Raw genomic sequence first — 20,657 nt, 5'->3', positions numbered from 1 at the left:
TCTCACTCAACCTTATGTTGATCATCTGTCTCCTGCTAGACTTTGAGATGTCTGAGGGCACGTATAAGGTTTCTATCTCAGGTGCCTTTGTGCCAAGCTCATAAAAATGCCAAGCACAGTAAAAGACGTGTTGTATAAATAGATAGATGAGAAAACTGAGGCCCAGAAACTGATTTTTAGGAAGCTTACAGATACATGAAAGGCGTTTATTATTTGTTGAGCGCTGCAGATAAAGGTGTCTTCCAGACTTTATGGAGCCCAGGTTCCTTAATTATGGCAGAAATGGAACCCAAGTCCAATATTTTATCTGTGGCTACTTCACCTTCCTCTACAAAGGAGAATTAATGGGAAAGTGTAGGAGGGTTGTAATAGGTCACTCTCTTACATTTTGGGGTTAGACTCAGTTCTTCTGTCTCAGTGAGACTTTCCCATTTGGTAGTCAGAGATAAAGATTAGGTCTGTGATTTCTTTTATGTTGCTTCATGGTTCCTAATATACATGTTTATCAACTCCTATGTTTCCCTCCATCTCTCCCTGGTCTGCCCTTCTTTCCCTGGTCTGCCCCAAAAGAAATAATATATTTAACCTGGGGATGAGCCTACACACAGTTTTTCTTTCTGTTCCATAATCAATATGTCTGTTTTGCCATTAAGCCTAATTACTGCATCTTACTCTCTGCCATAGATATTACCCCCAATTTTTCAGACTTATTTGAGCTTCTGTTATATGTAGCTTTATCAAGATCTTTTATAGCTATTCTTCAATTTTTCAGTCATAATTACCTCATTAAAATTTCTGACCACAAACTTTTGTGTTTTCTTGTGCTTGATTCATTGTCTACTACTCTTTTTGCCTCTCTCTCTATAAAAATTGTACAGAAGAAGGAGGAAGTCCTTGCATGTATAACCATGCCCACTATAAAAGTGTTTTATTTTCACTTTCTCCCTCTTATCTAATAGGTGTTAAAGAAAAAAAAATTCCAGCTATTAAAGAAAAATAATCATTCAGTAACACTTGTTAAAGCACAGTAAGGAAGGCTTGATTCAAGGGGGGAGGGATCGTGGTAGTAGGTGTAGGACCACTTCAGTGGGGTCCTGCAGTGGGAGAGAGATTGAAGTCAATGGGCAAGTGGGAATTTACGGCCAAGGAGCAGGGTCAGTGGATGGAGAATTCTTAAGAGGAAACATCAGGGGATGAGGGGGGAATTCTGGCCAAGCCAACCTGACAGGATTCTTGCAGAAGGCAGGCCAGGGTGACCAGACATTACCAGGGGGATGGTGGAGGAAGAGGAACCCCATGAGATATTGCGCAGGGCAGGTGGCAGTGGGCGGGCGGAGGGTACTTAGCAGGACTCATGCTAAAATTGGACAATGCCGAGATAGACAAAGAGTTAGCCTTAGTTGAAAAAGAGTTCAGGATAGCCTGCGTAGAGTTTGGTCAACGAGATAATCTTTGTCTCAGGTGGTGTGCATTTGCATCTGGAGACTATTTTTATTTTCTTGCTTGTTTGGATAACTTCAAGTTCTTGTAGGTCTGTTTTGGTTCAAAGCAACATATATATATATACACACACACACACATATATGTGTATATATATACGTATATGTATATATGTGTGTGTATACATACACACACATATAAACACATGTATATAACATATATAAACATACATAGTAGTTCTTTTGTATTTGAAGAAAATCAAGGTTGATCTTGAGCTTTATATTAGCTGATGTGTTCTGTTCATTGCTGATTTCAGATACAATGTGCCTTGAGATTAATTGGCCATGTAGTAGTATAGAATAGTATATAAATTAACTATAATATGAAAATCCACGGTAACCATAGTAACTACTGCTATCTACGGTGAGTGTCTACTCAAGTAGTCTATGAAAGTAAAATTATTTTTTTTGTTTTCGTGGAAACTTTCTGCATTTGTTGGGCCCCTATGCACTAAGTCATATCTATGTGTGAAGTAACTTGTGTCTCCCATGCATTCTTTGCATTTTCTTTATTAAAAAAAATATAAATATGCAGTCTCTCATGAAATATTACACCCAGGGGTTTAGGAATGACCCATTTTTCCAGTTTATTTGGTACTTTATTTTTTTTAAGTAATTTAATATTTATTTATTTAATTTTTGGCTGCGTTGGGTCTTTGCTGCTGCATGCAGGCTTTCTTCAGTTGCAGCGAGCGGGGGCCACTCCTCGCTGTGGTACACGGACTTCTCATTGCTGTGGCTTCTCCTGTTGCAGAGCACGGGCTCTAGAGCTTGTGGCCTTCAGTAGTTGTGGCACGCAGACTTCAGTAGTTGTGGCTCGCGGGCTGTAGAGCGCAGGCTCAGTAGTTGTGGTGCACAGGCTTAGTTGCTCCGCGGCATGTGGGATCTTCCCGGACCAGGGCTCGAACTCGTGTCCCCTGCACTGGCAGGTGGCTTCTTAACCACTGCACCACCAGGGAAGTCCCGGTACTTTATTTTTTTAAATATGGTTTAAAACATCTCTTTTTGTTGAAAATTTTGTTTTAGATACTATTTTAGATTACTTTTTTTTAAAAAAGGAAGCCATCTACATACACAGAATTTCGAAGCAAACCAGTAGTTATTCTGTGTATTTTTGGTTGATATTTATTGAGCTGGTACTTTGCGCTCCATCTTGTCTAAGGCTCTTTGAAAGAAGCTTAAGACCCTCTGTTCTTGAGGAGCTTTCACTCTTGCACGCCCTCTAGCTTTTCTCTCTTTTTCCATGGGTTTTTAGAGACTTACTTTTCTGTCACATTATATAACCTTCCTTAAATTGGGATAACACTCACAATCACTGTCAGCCAGGTGGCCATTCATGACCGGGGTGTATCATTCTTCAGGTCATTGTGATAAAGTCTGGCTTAGATTAGATGAAATACCACTTAAAAAATCAAAATAGTATACTCATTTTATATAATTTGGGAAACAATTTTAAAAGGTTGATAGAAGGAAAAGTACTGACATAAAGAAGAAGCTTTGCTCATATTGGTAATCAGGAAAATTTAAGACCCTGAGACAACAGGACTTTTAAATGCCGAAGTCTCCACCAAAATTGCCCTTTTTCCTTGAGATTCCTTTAATTGTCCCATCTGTTTTCTGCTTCTTCGAAGGTTCATAAGGCAGCCTGTGATTCTGCTGCAAACTCCGTAGCTGTTGATAGGTTACTGAGAGTCTCCCACTTAGCCTTTTCTGAGTTTTTTCTAAATCAAACTCCTGGTCTCAAACTTCTTGGGTTTTGCAAGAAGTATAGTACAAGGCAGGAAATCTACAAAGGTATGGAAGGGGCAGCCTAGAGGTTAAGCCCAGAGGCTTGGGTGTGAGAGTCTGGCTTTGTTCTGCCATTTAGTCAGTCTCTTTGCTTCTCAAGCCTTAGTTTTCCCTTTAGCAAAATGGAAAAAGTAATATAGGATTTTTTGGCCATAATTTGTAGCTGTCTGGGAGGAAGAAATTTCCCTCTGTCCTTCTAGGTTCTTCTGGCTGGTCTAAGAATTAAATTGACATGAGACAGATTAACAAAAGTTTAATAGAGAAGAAAAATCAAACAAGTTTAATAACATGTGTACATGGGAGAGAGCTAGGAAAACTCACCAAAATGGCTGAAACTCTCATCTCAAATACCATCCTCAACTAAAGACAAAAGAAAGAAATTGTTGAGAGTGGAGAGTAGGTTATGAGAGGTTATCAGGAAAAGCACAGTAAATACAGGGAATGTTGTTATTGTAGATTTAGGTCATTGCCGGCTCCAGTTCCATCAGTTGGAGTTTTTCCTCTTCCTGGTGCCTCTAGGAAGACACCCTTACAAATGGAGATTTTTCCTTATAAATGTCAGTGTTTCTTCTGAAGGGTTAAGAACTACTTGGTTTTCAGAGGTTTTTCCCTGTGTGCTGTTCCTGAGAAAATGACCAGCTTAAAATAATTCGTATGCCAGAGACCTATGTTGGGATGGCAGACTCTACTCCCCTGCATAGGGGTTAAATGAAATAGTGCATATACGATACTTTGATTTGTAACTTGTGTGTTTTTTTATCCTTGTATTCAGTGACCATGTGTGGAGCATCTGCTCTGTGCCAGGCACCAACAGTGAATAAGACAAAACTGAGTGTCCTCTTTGAGCTTTTTTCCTAGTGGGGGAGGATCTAAGTACTTGGTACATAATAAGCATTCGGCAACTGTTACCTCATCGTATAAGAAGTTACTGTATAACACAGTTTAACAGTAGAGCTTGCCGTATGATAAAATCATGGCACCTTATTATTCTCTTTGGGCTGACAGTACTTGGGGAAAGGAGAGTTCTAATTACCTCCTCACACATCCCTACAATGGCTCCTGCTTCATCAGGGCTCAAACGAAGGAACTGCCAAGAGTTTCAGATGACAGCTTGCTGTGCCGGCACTTATATTCAGATGCTAATGGAATAAATTCTTTGGCTTTTATACTTGGGAGCAGATTGTATCTGTCTTCTTTAGATTTCATTCATAATCTTATTCACAAGTTCCTTTTAGCTTGTTAGAGAGGTCTGTAATTTTAGGATCATGAGTTGATTAACAAAAATAATGTTAAGAACTATTTCATTTTAACTTCAGTGTGTCAAGTCTGTAGAAGACATTCACAGTCTTACAGCTATCTGGAACCCCTTGACATCGCTCTAAGCAATAACGCCGATAATAGCCATATCATTAAAAAAAAACCAACAACAACAATTATTTGAGTCTTCAGAATCTCCAGCTGAAATTATCGGGGAAGGGAAAATGGTGATCATTATAACTTAAAATGGCCTAAACTATATTTTACTTTGGGGCTGCCATTTCTCTCTCTCTAGGTTTTTCTCCTGCCATTATCCCTGTTAAAAGATAAACGGAGGCACATTAAAATTTGCAAGAGTTTATTTGAGCAGACATTTATTTGCATCAGGCAGCCCCTGATTAGTAGTTAGTGATTGGCTGTTCTTAAATTTCATTTGGCTGTACTGAAATTTCATTTCGGTATGTTTATAGTTGACTCTGGCTTAGGTTTGCATTTGCTTACACAGACTAAGAAGGCATTAGAGCCATCCCAGTCTCATGACCTCCTTGTTTAACACCTCTTTTCCCCATTCACAGCGTTGGCTACTTTTTTGTGTGTTTGACCCCTTTTGGCATTTGCTATTTTCTCTGCCTGGAATGCTCTACCTCTTCTGCCCAGGGCATTCTTCTGCCCAGGGCATTCATACTCACCTTCATGACAGCTGGAGTGCATCTTCTGTGACACCCCAGTCCCCCTGGGGGATTTTTGTTTCCCTTCCTGTGGGATTTCACTGTTTTAGCACATTGGATGTGGTTGGTTTAATCTGTTGTTCTTCGAACTATTTTGGGACTTATTTTCCTCATTGGCCACAAAACATGAGTAGCCTTCTTAATATCATCAGCTCTTTCGTGGCATCACAGGGAAATAATGGCTTTTAAATATAAACATTCGTTTCTGTTAGAAACACAGAGAACGGTATGATCATTCTCTGTTAATACCCTAGTGTCTTTTATCCTGGCATCTTAATTCCATGAACTTCAACTGATTTATTTATAAACTTCATACAACTCACAAATATTCATGATGTTGGTGTAAAATAATAGGAAGGGTAGCTTAAATACAGGTTTTAATTGCAACCATGAATTGTAAGATGCACCATTTATAAGATGCCATTAAAAAGGGGGAAAACATGGCAAACTGACACAGTGCGAGGATACCACTGATTCTAAAATACATTTTGAATGCATCCTAAACTGCATTTTAGAAATGCTAAAATGTACAAAAATGTTCATTCTTAAATCAGTGAAATGTGGTCACGTTATAGCTTCTAAAAAGATTTAAGAACTCCATTGAGGAACAAAATGTAAAATTGGTTTCCATTTGGTTTCCTTTCCTTCATTTGCCTTTTGGTAGATGTGTGTATCTACCAAAGTCGTTAATGAGCAGGGAAGTCATCAAATGCCAGATGGCTGGAAGATGGAGGACTGATTGTTCAGAGGATCTGGGCACCCATCAGATTACCTAATCTGCTTTCATAACATTAGACATAACCTACAAATAAACAAAGTAAGAGAATTGCGAGTAGAGAGTTGATTCGTCATGCATGTTCATAGAAGTTTTGAATAAGTTCTCATCATGTTTGAAAAACTTTGAATTACAAGACATTTTATGAGAAACACTGCAAGTTGCCCTGCAAAAGGATTTGGAGCTAAAACTAACGTTGGATGCATATTGAGAAATGAGTTCTTTTGCTTCAGAATCTCATGTGATTGCTCGGTACAAAGGTTAGTTGTAAGAGCATGAAGATTAGTTGCATTTGACTTGATTCAGCGAATAAGTCAGGATTCGTCATGTGCTAGGTGGAGATAAGGAAACCCTGGTAATGGTTTGGTTATTCTCCAGGCTTCTGCCAGCTTTTTACACGCTGTACTTTGGCAGCTTGTTGATTGTCTTGTATTAATATTGAAGTCATAGAAGACTATGGGCGTGGCACCAACTCTCCTTCTTTGAGCTAATGTGTAGTGGGATGGGCAGTGGACTCAATGATGAGAGGTCTAAGTCTAGCCTCACCTCAACTTCTGGCAACAATGAACTGTTTAAATCTTAACTATCTCACTGGGCCTTGAGTTCTTTGGATGTGACTTCTTTTTGATGATGAGGTTAGAAATAATGGTATTCACCCTTTTTCCCTTCATGGTCTCGGTCTGTTACTTTTATAATGCCATCGAAATAGAATTCAGTTTGTAGCTGGTTTAGAACTGGACCATATACTCCATTAAGTGAGGGGCACGAATATTGAGCCTGCCCTGGTTTGTTCTTTACAGTAAAAAAAAAAAAAAAAGTTCCAAGATTGTGTTTCTGTTCATACAGGGTATGGTGACATTAGAAGCAATTTTGTAAGACACAAAGTCTTACAGATTAATTGGGAAGAAATAGACTCACAGACATAGAAAACAAACAGTGGTTACCAAAGGGGAAAGCTGGGTGGGAGAGGGATAAATTAAGCATTTGGGAACATACACACACTACTATGTATACAACAGGTAACAAATAAGGACCTACTATATAGCAGGGAACTATATTCTATAACTTGTTACAACCTATAATGGAAAAGAATCTCAGAAAGAAATATAGATAGATAGATACATAATCTGAAGCACTTTGCTGTACACCTGAAACTAACACAACATTGTAAATCAACTATACTTCAATAAAAATTTAAAAAATAAATTGATAAAAGGTTAATTGGGAAGAAATTTGGAACGCCGTAAAATTATGATGGTTAGGTTTGTGTACAAGTGTGTATGGTTAGTTGTAGGGTACCTATTTTAGTGATACAGGAAACAGCACAGTGAGTGGTTTTTAAAGTTTATGTTAGAAACAGTTATGTCATGACTTCTTTGTGCCAAGACCTAGGTTAAATTTTGAAGAGAAAAGGGATGAGTAAATTATTTTTTCTACTTGCCTAAAGTGTATCCGCTGTTGTTGAGTAAGAAGCATATAACAATTATTAGCAGAAGCAATTAAATATTATGGTTTTTAGGTGAAAATGATTAATGGAGGGGAAAGGGAGAGAGGTTGGAAAAAAGAAAGTAAAATATTTTCTCTAAGTTGTGAAAGATAAGAAAGTCCTTGCCAGGGGCAAAAAACTGTGTTTGTTGAGTATTTATTTACTTTGTGTCAGGCACCATACTCAGCTATGTGTTATATCTCCCTGAATCTTCCATACTTGGTGGGCTCAGAGTTGTTAAATCAGTTACTCAGATATCACAAACCACACAGCCAAATAAGTGGGCTTATTAGAATTCTCTAAAGCCCAGCCTGCTAGGGATTAGTAATCATGAGGGTTTTGAATGTAAAATAAATGCCAAACTGACTTCACCTAGTTATAATTTCAGAGTAGTCTAGATTAAAAAGGAAAGAGTATCAGATCCTAGTACCTAAATATCTCTATGTATAGAAATAGATTAACATAAATGTTATGTATAGAAATTGATTATTGATAGCATCATTAGTAAATCATAAATGTGCTATAAATTTTCAAATGGCTTCATTCTTTGCAAATGTGCTTTCACAGATAATACCTTAATGAAAGTATGAGTTTAGAGGAGCAGTAAGTTGGATAATAATGCTTTACCCCTTCATCAGATTGTTCTTTGAGCCACAAAAATACTGAGTTCACATATCAAAGAATCAGTGACAGAGTAGTTTGCTCGTTCACTTACATACACATACAATACTGTCAAATGCCTCCTCTAGCACTGGAGATCTTGCCAAAGATTAAAGGACCATTGGTTTATCCAAATTATTAGCTCCTTGCCATTAACATTATATTGAGCACTTATCGTGTGCCAGGCTGTGAATCTCTTATCCCTGTTGAATGCATGAATGAGTTAAAGTCTTCCTGTGTTTTGATGCTTGCTTGCTCTTTGTCTTCTCCAGTTCCTCTCTAGATCATCTTTACCATAACCCAGCCTGGACCATGGTCATTGCGTTAATTAAAACTCAGTTTCTCTCTACAGAATAGTGAAACCCCAAATACTATTGGCTTAAATAAAATAAGAGTTTAGTTTTTTCTCATATAAAAGAAATCTGGAGCCAGGAATTGAAGTGCTGGGATGGAGGCTTCATGGAATCATCAGGGACCCAGGCTCTTTCAGGCTGTTGCCCTTGTTCTTGGGATCCCAAGTGACTGCTAGACTTTCATTCATTCATCAGTCTTGCTCCAGATGGCAGGATGGAGGAAGAAAAGCAGAAGGAAAGGCCCCCTCCACTTTATGGAGCCCCCATAGAAGTAACATATAAGGCTCTTCTGTGTATCTTCTTGGCCAGAACTTAGTCTTATGACTACATTTTGCTGCAAAGGAGTCTGAGAGATGGTTTTTCACCATTTTGGTAAAAACCAAAACCAAAAAACCCCTCAGGTTTCTGTTGTTAAAGAATGAATATTGTGAGACGATCACTGGTCTCTGCCAGTCATTCACTCTAACGCTGCCCGAAGATGCCTCCTTGCTTCCCTTTACCTCTTGACAAGCGATTTTGCCACTTCTCAAACCAGCTGTCATCACCGTCTTACTTGTTTACACCGATTCCTATTTCTACTCCCAGAGGAGTCTAGATGAGAAAAGGAAAGAACATCAGATCCTAGTACCTAAATATTTTTATGTATATAATTTGTCATGCTGTAGTTGCCAACCCAGAGTATTAGAAGTTATATGACTGGTTTAAACCATCTCTGATTTAACACAATATTTATTGTGTCTTTAAAGGTTTCCTGTGTTATTGTTAAGCCAGAGATCTAAGGTTTAGATTCAACATGAATAAACTAGCAGGCCTGCCCTAAAAAAAAAAAAAAAAGAATTGGTGGGAAAAGTCCTGAATTATAGGCAGATCTGATGTCCTATGCCTGTTAGTTAACCCCAAATGAATTCCTGTTTTTAAACCTGTGGACTGTCAGTTCCTGTAGTCCGTTTCTTACAGCAGTCATTTTAAATGTTCCATTTGACTTCCATATCTTCATTTTGTTTCTTGTTTACTTTCTTATAAATAAATTGACCGTACTCTGCCTCTACCTCAGTTTGGTGTGTCTCTGTGATAGGTCATCTGGTGCCTGAATCTCAACAGCTGTTTTTATCAATAGCATGTAAGCCGTAGGGCAGGGGGTTGGGGGGAGGGAGCGTTAATTCCTGAACAAGACTACTCTGTGCTCTATAAATACCTGTTAGGGCTTCCCTGGTGGCGCACTGGTTGAGAGTCCGCCTGCCGATGCACGGGACACAGGTTCGTGCCCCGGTCCGGGAAGATCCCACATGCCGTGGAGCGGCTGGGCACGTGAGCCATGGCCGCTGAGCCTGCGTGTCCAGAGCCTGTGCTCCGCAACGGGAGAGGCCACAACAGTGAGAGGCTCGCGTACCACAAAAAAACAAAACAAAACAAAAAAACCTGTTAAATGAATAAATAGATCATTTCCCTTCTCTCTCTTACTTCCCTCCTCCTAATTCGAATATAATATTTTCTGTATTTAAAATACCTGCTCTGGGCTTTGCTGCCTTTTTCCCCCATTTCTCACAGTTCAGTTTTTATTTTTTAAGAAGAGGCATCTCTCAGTTTTCTAACTCCTTGTTCTCTTTACTATCTTGAGGCTGCCTCCGTGAATTTTTAGACTTTCCTTTGAGATTTTCCCACCCTCGTTGGCCTTTTCTCATTGTCTAGTCTCTGTGACGTCTCCTCGGCATGCTCTGTTATCGACGGCACATTCTTGGAATTACCTGCTTAGTTCTTTTACCTTTCTGGCTTTTTCTTCTGTATTTCCTTTGTTGACGTCCTTCTGTTCTGTAACGGTGAGCAAAACATGACAATTTTGTGTTCGTAATTTGTTCTTTTCTCTCTCTGCTCTTTCTTTGTAGTATCTCAGCTTGTGTCTGTGCTTTGACCTTGAGCTATCACCTCTGTGTGGATGATCCCCCGATATACATAAATTGCCTTTACTACTTATTTCTCTATCACTCTAAATACTTCGTGGTGCCTCAGTTGAAGTTCCTCCGTCATCCTAAACAGCATGTCTAAAATCTGGGATGTTAGTATTCATGTCTTAGGTGCACGTCATTAGGGTGTTGCTTCCTGGACTTTCCATGGTAACAGTCCTGCTGGCAAAGGATAGCAGCTTCCTGTGTGTTGTTTTCCTTGTCTGGAATGCCCTTTGCTTTATTCTGTCCAGCTACTTCTTTTTAAGATCAAGTTCAAAAATCTGCATATCACAAAGATTTCTAGGATGACACCAGACCTTACGGACTTTCTAGGCTTTGAACTTCTGCCACATTCATTTATCTGTTACCCAGCATTCCTCATATCTTTCCTTGTGTTGTACTGTATTGTGGAATAAATCGTCTTAATTATAACTGTCTTCTCTCACAGATACCCTGTAATCTATTCCTCTTTGCACTCCTGGTGACTGGTATATAATCGGCACTTAATAACATTTGCTGTGGGTGATGCCACCCCCCTTTTCATTTCCTTATCTTGTTCCATTTCTAACACTGAGATTGCTTTAAAAAAAAAGTTAATTTTTCTTATCACCAAACAAACATTTCTTTCCATAAACGAAGTGGAGTGCTTGGACTGAGCTGAATGACAGATTTTCAACAGCCTGATTGCGTTCTGCTTTGCACTATTTACAGTATATTATAAAAGGCTTGAAATGATTGTTGGAGAAGTAACTTTTTTCCATCTTTCTTAGTCTTTTGAGTGTCATCTAAAAACTTGGAATAAAAGAGTCATGAAAAGAACTAGTAGGATTTTGTGGAAACAAAGTTTTACATTGGAGAGTTCAAGATAACTCGGGGTGGAGGGAGAGAATGAAAGTGAAGGAGAGAATATGAATGAGGATGAAAATGCATGTGAAAGTACACACCCATTAGACCTACGCTACTTGGCAAACAACGTCAAGATGATAGCAGACCAGCCAGGTAGAAGGGTACTTGAATCAAAGTGTTACATATATCAAAAGGATAAGGATTCGTATCAAGGGCATTTTTGCTGCACACGCTGTACAAAAAGAAGCGTACCCAATTGTCTTCATGATAAACTATTTTTATGATAAATTCCTCAGCAATATAGTAATGTGATGGACATATTGAATAAAGTAGATCCAATTAACCTATGGTATCTTTTAAAATTCAGGTGTAAGAAATTAGCTGTGATTAAAATTTAGCTCTGTGTAGACTGCAAATCTGGTCTCAGAGAGTATGATTCCAGACTCATATGAGGGGAATGAAAGACTTGGTTCACTTGTTTACGTTATTTTGCTTTTTTTCCCCATAGGGAGTTTGAAATACTGCCTTGTGATTCTGAATCAGCCTTTGGACAAATGTTTTCGTCATCTTTGGTGCAAAGGTAACCTTACTTAGCATTTATGTTTCTTTGGTTTCTTACTCTACTTGGGACTAATGTGACTGTTAAATATCCCAGAACCCACTGGAATACCAAAAAGTGGAATTTAAAATAAGGTGATTTAATTATTGAATTATCAGAAGAATCCATTTTTGCTTCTCTGTTAACCTGTTTATACATGTGGTTTCCACAGCGTGGACCTCCAAGGACAGAATTACAATATAACATCACTCTATTGCATTTCGTAACTACTGTATGTTTATCCTGAGTACTCAACAAGTATTTGTTCCAGTGTAAATATTTTTGGCACCAGTGACAGCAAAAAGCATCCACAAGCCTCCCTCATTCTGGCATTCAATAATTAGGTATCTGCAGGGTGACTGGATTTGCAACATTAAAACAGAAGACATGTTGCCAATATATTAGAATCTCTAGGGATTCTGAAAAATATAGTTAAAAATGGAATAGTTTCACAAAATTAAACTCCTGTGAGGTTTCATGTCAAAAATAGGTTCTATTGGGCTTCCCTGGTGGCGCAGTGGTTGAGAGTCCGCCTGCCGATGCAGGGGACGTGGGTTCGTGCCCCGGTCCGGGAAGATCCCACATGCCGCGGAGCGGCTGGACCCGTGAGCCATGGCCGCTGAGCCTGCGCATCCGGAGCCTGTGCTCCAAAACGGGAAAGGCCACAACAGTGAGAGGCCCGCGTACCGCAAAAAAAACCAAAAAAAAAATAGGTTCTATTAACTCTTTTATATTATTCTTTGATTTTTATGGAATGAACTCAAAGTGATGTTAAATAGCATTTGCTGTTTTGAACCTCTGCTCTTCTTTAATGAAATCTTGAGATTTTTTTTCAAAGGGATCCTTCTGCTATGTTATCAATGTAAGTTTTGGGTCAAATGATAGGCAGAAGAACTTGATTTGCGATATACTGAAGCATATTCCTGATACTGTCTCATCAGCCCAGAATTCTTTAGTTATTCTCATCATTAAGGTTGTGTGTCTTAGAGTGCAAATGTATTATGTTAATAAGCTCACATCTGGACAAAGGTAGTTGTGATACTAGAGGGAATAAATCATTATACATGATTTTGTGAAAAGAATTTTTCTTATCCAGTAGGATCATGATGAAAACTCTTGGTATTCTAAACTTAGCCATCTTTAAGTTAGGTAATGTAAACTTTGACATTATAGTTGTACTAACATTGCCCTCACAGACAATTACTTAAGTATTATCTTTCATAGCACTTACTACTCATTTACTTGTAATTAGGTAGTTATTTGGGTACCATAGTCCAAAAGGTCTTTTTTGTCACTTTATCTCTGTTACCTAGTGCTGTGTCTGGTGCATAATTGCTTAGTAATTACAAGGAATAAAAGAATTTAATATGGTTGATATTGCGATTAAATACCAGAGCAAACTGCTTAGGCACATCTTTTCTACCTGAACTTATTACATCAGGTTTTATAATCATTTTAGGAGAGTGTGTGAGCAACTGTGTTTTACTGCAAACATTAGAAATAGACAAAATATTCATTGATAGGAACTGTTGGAAACCTTGGATAATGAAAACCACATCTTAAGGCTTATATTTTGGGGAGTTAATGGTCCTATTTTGCACGTAGTGTGAAATGATGTAGATTTTTGAGCTGATTGAAGTTCTTCATCTCATTAGTTTTTCTGCAGTGAATTTGATCTGAAAAAGTCTCAGGCCTGACATTCACCCGCTAATCATTTGATTTGCATAAAAAAATGAACACTTGGTTAGTATGTATCAATATACATGAAGAGAAGTAAAGGGATCTAAAGTGTCCTGTGTACTGAAATGGTTAGATAATTCTCATTTCCAAAATAACTTTCCTTTAGGTTATTGAAATGTTAAATTCTTTCATATATGCCTCTAGGATAATTCTTGGCATTTTGGAGCCATGAACCATTTTAAAAATCAGATCTGTTAACAAAGACTAAGGAATAGGTTTTTTGTGAGTCTCATAACAGCGGCTGTGGGTTTATGTTTGTGTTGCTGCTCTTCCAAGTAAAGGCAATGAAACAGGGAAACTCTGAGCTTGAGTTGTTGCTTTTCACAACAGAGAGAGCCCCAGGAAAAAGCAGCATCATGGGTTTGGGAGGGAAGTCAGCATTGTGGTTTGGGATTTCATTTCAGCAAGTAAGTCATGGCTGGGGGCTGCCGTGCTGTTGCTGTTGAGCTCATATGTACAACATTTTCTGTAATTTCTGTGGATGTGAAGATTTGGCAGGAGCAGAAATTAAGGGGTGGAAGCTGGACTAAAACACAGAAAAATTTGAAGGCTGATACACAATATAAGTCTCTTATATAAAATCTATATTTTACCTTTAACCTATAGGCCAAGGGCTTCTGTTGAGTGGGTATTTCCTGAGATTCGTTTCAGGGGAAAGACTACTCTGAAGGTTTTAATTTCTTCCTGCAATGTTTAAGTGGCATGTTATAAAGTCTACTTAAAATGACTAAAGGAGGGATTCAAGGGAGATTAAGATTATAAAAGTTTTTGAGTGTGTTTTCCCTTTAGTGAATCGTGAAGTTTTAATAATTTTCTTGGTCACAAGCCTTGGAATAATAGCCCTACGTGTCTAGCGTTTTGTACTCTGGGTTTAATCTGGGGACATAAAGTAAGTATTTGGTAGGTAGGTAGATAAAACAACAGAAGTATAGTTAGTGAGTATAGATAAAATGACAGAAATATAGATAGTATCTCACTAACCTTCTGTAGCGATCAGAGATTATTGGCCTTTGTGACTATTGGCCTCAGATTTCTTAACCTCTTTTTTTTGTGGGGGGGGGAAAAAAGGGCACAGTCATGAACTGTCTATAAAAGACTGAAATGTACACCCTTTTTAGCAATATGCAGTGAGTCATAAAAGAAAGCGTATTTCTTTAAATTGTGTAATTCCACTTCTAGGAATTCATCCTGAGTGGAGGGTGGGGGGAAACAACCAAAGACGTAACCAAAGGTTTACAAGCAAGAAACTCAACATTATTAATGATGGGAGAAAACTGGAAATAACCTAAATATCCAGCAGAAAGGGTGTGACAAAATACAGCATGGAATATCCATCATAAGGAATCTTAACACAAACCTCCAAAACTGCATTTCTGAAATTGGTTGTGTTTTTTAATCAATTAATTAATTAATTAATTTTTAAAATTTAATTTTATTTTTTTATACAGCAGGTTCTTATTAGTCATCCATTTTATACACATCAGTGTATACGTGTCAATCCCAATCTCCCAGTTCATAACACCACCACCCCCACACCCTCTGCTTTCCCCTCTTGGTGTCCATACTTTTGTTCTCTACATCTGTGTCTCAACATCTGCCCCACAAACTGGTTCATCTGTACCATTTTTCTAGGTTCCACATATATGTGTTAATATACAATATTTGTTTTTCTCTTTCTGACTTACTTCACTCTGTATGACAGTCTCTAGATGCATCCATGTCTCTACAAATGACCCAATTTCATTCCTTTTTATGGCTGAGTAATATTCCGTTGTATGTATGTACCACATCTTCTTTATCCATTCACCTGTCGATGGGCATTTAGGTTGCTTCCATGTCCTGGCTATTGTAAATAGTGCTGCAGTGAACATTGGGGTGCATGTGTGTTTTTGAATTATGGTTTTCTCTGGGTATATGCCCAGTAGTGGGAGGGCTGTGTCATATGGTAATTCTATTTTTAGTTTTCTAAGGAACCTCCATACTGTTCTCCATAGTGGCTGTATCAATTTAATTCCCACCAGCAGTGTAAGAGGTTCCCTTTTTCTCCATACCCTCTCCAGCATTTGTTGTTTATAGATTTTCTGATGATACCTATTCTAACTGGTGTGAGGTGATACCTCATTGTAGTTTTGATTTGCATTTCTCTAATAATTTGTGATGTTGAGCAGCTTTTCATGTGCTTCTTGGCCATCTGTATGTCTTCTTTGGAGAAATGTCTATTTAGGCCTTCTGCCAATTTTTGGATTAGGTTGTTTGTGTTTTTAATACTGAGCTGCAAGAGCTGTTTATATATTTTGGAGATTAATCCTTTGTCAGATGATTCGTGTGCAAATATTTTCTCCCATTCTGAGGGTTGTCTTTTCGTCTTGTTTATGGTTTCCTTTACTGTGCAAAAGCTTTTAAGTTTCATTAGGTCCCTTTTGTTTATTTTTGTTTTTATTTCCATTACTCTAGGAGGTGGATCAAAAAAGATCTTGCTGTGATTTATGTCAAAGAGTGTTCTTCTTATGTTTTCCTCTAAGAGTTGTATAGTGTCCGGTCTTACATTTAGGTCTCGAATCCATTTTGAGTTTATTTTTGTGTATGGTGTTAGGGAGTGTTCTAATTTCATTCTTTTACATGTAGCTGTCCAGTTTTCCCATCACCACTTATTGAAGAGACTGTCTTTTCTCCATTGTATATCCTCGCCTGCTTTGTTGTTGATCATAGGTGCGAGGGTTTATCTCTGGGCTCTTTATTTTATTCCATTGCTCTATATTTCTGTTTTTGTGCCAGTACCATATTATCTTGATTACTGTAGCTTTGTAGTATAGTCTGAAGTCAGGGATCCTGATTCTTCCAGCTCGATTTCTTTTCCTCAAGACTGCTATGGCTGTTCGGGGTCTTTTGTGTTTCCATACAAATTGTGAAATTTTTTGTTCTAGTTCCGTAAAAGATGCCATTGGTAATTTGATAAGGATTGCATTGAGTCTGTAGATTGCATTGGGTAGTATAGTCATTTTCACAATATTGATTCTTCCAATCCAAGAACATGGTATATCTCTCCATCTGTTGGTATCATCCTTAATTTCTTTCATTAGTGTCTTATAGTTTTCTACATACAGGTCTTTTGTCTCCCTAGGTAGGTTTATTCCTAGGTATTTTATTCTTTTTGTTGCAATAGTAAATGGGAGTGTTTCCTTAATTGCTCTTTCAGATTTTTCATCCTTAGCGTATAGGAATGCAAGAGATTCTGTACATTAATTTTGCATCCTGCAACTTTACCAAATTCATTGATTAGCGCTAGTAGTTTTCTGGTGGCATCTTTAGGATTCTCTATGTATAGTATCATGTCATCTGCAAACAGTGACAGTTTTACTTCTTCTTTTCCAATTTGTATTCCTTTTATTTCTTCTCTGATTGCCATGGCTAGGACTTCCAAAACTATGTTGAACAATAGTGGTGAGAGTGGACATCCTTGTCTTGTTCCTGATCTTAGAGGAAATGCTTTCTGTTTTTCACCATTGAGAATGATGTTTGCTGTGGGTTGTCATATATTGCCTTTATTATGTTGAGGTAGGTTCCCTCTATGCCCACTTTCTGGAGAGTTTTTATCATAAATTTGTCAAAAGCTTTTTCTGCATCTATTGAGATGATCATATGGTTTTTATTCTTGAATTTGTTACTACGGGCTATCACATTGATTGATTTGTGTATATTGAAGAATCCTTGAATCACTGGGATAAATCCCACTTGATTATGGTGTATGATCCTGTTAATGTGTTGTTGGATTCTGTTTGCTAGTATTTTGTTGAGGATTTTTGCATCTCTATTCATCAGTGATATTGGTCTGTAATTTTCTTTTTTTGTAGTATCTTTGTCTGGTTTTGGTATCAGGGTGATGGTGGCCTCATAGAATGAGTTTGGGAGTTTTCCTTCCTCTGCAGTTTTTTCGAGGAGTTTGAGAAGGATGGATGTTAACTCTTCTCTAAGTGTTTGATAGAATTTACCAGTGAAGCCACCTGGTCCTGGACTTTTGTTTGTTGGAAGATTTTTAACCACAGTTTCAATTTCATTACTTGTGATGGTCTGTTCATATTTTTTGTTTCTTCCTGGTTCAGTCTTGGAAGGTTATACCTTCCTAAGAATTTGTCCATTTCTTCCAGGTTGTCCATTTTTTTGGCATAGTTGCTTGTAGTAGTCTCTTAGGATGCTTTGTATTTCTGTGGTGTCTGTTGTAACTTCTCCTTTTTCATTTCTAATTTTATTGATTTGAGTCCTGTCCCTCTTTTTCTTGATGAGTCTGGCTAATGGTCTATCAATTTTGTTTATCTTCTCAAGGAACCAGCTTTTAGTTTTATTGATCTTTGCTGTTTTCTTCTTTGTTTCTATTTCATTTATTTCTGCTCTGATCTTTATGATTTCTTTCCTTCTGCTAACTTTGGGTTTTGTTTGTTCTTCTTTCTCTAGTTCCTTTAGGTGTAAGGTTAGATTGTTTGCTTGAGATTTTTCTTGTTTCTTGAGGTAGGCTTGTATAGCTATAACCTTCCCTCTTAGTACTGCTTTTGCTGCATCCCATAGGTTTTGTTTTTGTTTGTTTGTTTGTTTTGCGGTACGCAGGCCTCTCACTGTTGTGGCCTCTCCCGTTTGCGGAGCACAGGCTCTGGGCGCGCAGGCTCAGCGGCCATGGGTCACGGGCCCAGCCGCTCCGCGGCATGTGGGATCTTCCCAGACCGGGGCACAAACCCGTGTCCCCTGCATCGGCAGGCGGACTCTCAACCACTGCACCACCAGGGAAGCCCCATCCCATAGGTTTTGGATCGTCATGTTTTCATTGTCATTTGTCTCTAGGTATTTTTTGATTTCCTCTTTGATTTCTTCAGTGATCTCTTGGTTATTTCGTAACGTAATGTTTAGCCTCCATGTGTTGGTGTTTTTATGTTGTTTTCCCTGTAATTCATTTCTAATATCATAGCGTTGTGGTCAGAAAAGATGCTTGATTATGATTTCAGTTTTCTTAAATTTACTGAGGCTTGATTTGTGACCCATGATGTGATCTATCCTGTAGAATGTTCTGTGCGCACTTGAGAATAAAGTGTAATCTGCTGTTTTTAGATGGAATGTCCTATAAATATCAATTAAATCTGTCTGGTCTATTGTGTTGTTTAAAGCTTGTGTGTCGTTATTAATTTTCTGTTTGGATAATCTGTCCATTGGTGTAAGTGAGGTTTTAAAGTCCCCCACTATTGTTGTGTTACTGTCGATTTCCTCTTTTATAGCTGTTAGCAGTTGCCTTATGTATTGAGGTGCTCCTGTGTCGGGTGCATATATATTTATAATTGTTATATCTTCTTCTTGGGTTGATTCCTTGATCATTATGTAGTGTCCTTCCTTGTCTCTTGTAACATTCTTTATTTTAACGTCTATTTTATCTATTTTATCTGATATGAGAATTGCTACTCCAGCTTTCTTTTGATTTCCATTTGTATGGAATATCTTTTTCCATCCCCTCACTTTCAGTCTGTATGTGTCTGAAGTGGGTCTCTTGTAGACAGCATATGTATGGGTCCTGTTTTTGTATCCATTCAGCAAGTCTGTGTCTTTTTTTTTTTTTTTTTTTTTGGCGGTACGGGGTCCTCTCACTGTTGTGGCCTCTCTCGATTATCAGATTATGTCAGTGTCAGGTGTTTGTCTATGGTCTCACACCTTTTTTCCCCTAATAAGGAATTACTTTCCTTCACTTGATTTCTTTCTTTTATTTCCCTGGTAATCAATCTTAAGACCTTATCAAGGTATGGGCAACATACTCTGTTCATTTTGGATGAAGCTTAAGTCATGAAATATTTGACCAATCTGATAGGTCTTACAGTTTAAAGGGAGGTACCTGTGGCATTTCATAAATTGAAATATAAGCAAGCTCTTTGATTTGATAATATCATTGTTTCCCCTTCTATTCTGTTTGTGACTGATACCTGTTGTGGCTTTTCTGTGCCAGACATTGGGCTTGAAGCTGGAGACAGAATTGTGGGCTCTGGGTTGTGGCTGGAATGGAGAGCTGGCGGGGGTGGGGTGGGGGTGGGGTAGGGAGAGACACAGGTGCAACTGTTCTTGAAGGCGGCATCTTCATCAAGAGCCACAAGGCCTCAGATGGAACTTGATCTATCCCTGCTTCTCAACAGCTGTGAAATTATTGTAGCATTTGATTTAATTGCATCTACTTTGCTCAGTCTGTATGCTTTTGTGTCTTTAAACAAAAACACCTTAGCTGAGTAAAGCATTTGTTAACAAAATCGTGACTTACTCTGCTAATTATACTGATACTGTGCTAGTGATTAGTATTGCCATCAGATTTGTTTTAAGGTGAAGTGGAAATCTGCTATAAAGCACTTTGTTGTACTGACCCTTTCCTTCATAAATTATGCACCCCAGGACTCTGTACGCCTCTTTTCCCCTGATTATTTGAAGTTTAAGGTCAAACCAAAGTTAAGAAATTTATATTAAGTTTTCCTCTTCCTTTGCTCTTCTACTATACCATTTCTCTATTCTGTGGGACTTTCTTACCTCACTTCTGGTGTCCGTTTTGTTTATTCTCATTGAAATAAGAGAAATTGGATACTTGTCCTTTTTATGTGTAGATTGGTTGAATTGGTTGGTAGCTTTAATAAACTTGGTATCAGTAGCTATTTTATTCCTATTGTATGTATTTGTATCCATTATCCCTGTTAGAGGACTTTCAAGGGAAACATACTTTTTGATAATCACCTTGAAATTTTCAAAATCATCATAAGGTTATTCCTAAAGCTGACTCTGAAAGGGCTAGTCCTAGTCTATCTTTTTTTTTTTTTAAGAGTGTGTTTCTAATATAGTTTTTATCTATGGCCTCATCTTCCATAACTACCCCATCCTATGTATTTAGTGATGGATATAATAGAACTGCCGCCTTATTTTGTGCCTGAAATAGATTTTTACTTATTCATCTTACAAACTTCAACTCATCCTTAAATG

General features: G+C 38.1%; 1 protein-coding gene across 4 annotated transcripts in view; it reads left to right on the top strand.

The window, feature by feature from the left end:
- Positions 1–20,657, top strand: part of TPK1 (thiamin pyrophosphokinase 1) — a 334,385-nt gene that overhangs the window by 45,749 nt on the left and 267,979 nt on the right. For all 4 annotated transcript variants that reach the window (XM_060021056.1, XM_060021054.1, XM_060021055.1 and 1 more), the window contains one exon: positions 11,844–11,915. In XM_060021056.1, coding sequence (XP_059877039.1) covers positions 11,844–11,915 — 72 coding nt within the window. The remainder of the gene's footprint in view (positions 1–11,843; positions 11,916–20,657) is intronic.

Source organism: Delphinus delphis, chromosome 9 (genome assembly GCF_949987515.2).
Source record: "Delphinus delphis chromosome 9, mDelDel1.2, whole genome shotgun sequence".
NCBI classification, from domain to species: Eukaryota; Metazoa; Chordata; class Mammalia; order Artiodactyla; family Delphinidae; genus Delphinus; species Delphinus delphis.
The sequence above is the reverse complement of the archived record's forward strand: the minus strand, read 5'-3'. Positions and strand labels throughout refer to the sequence as shown.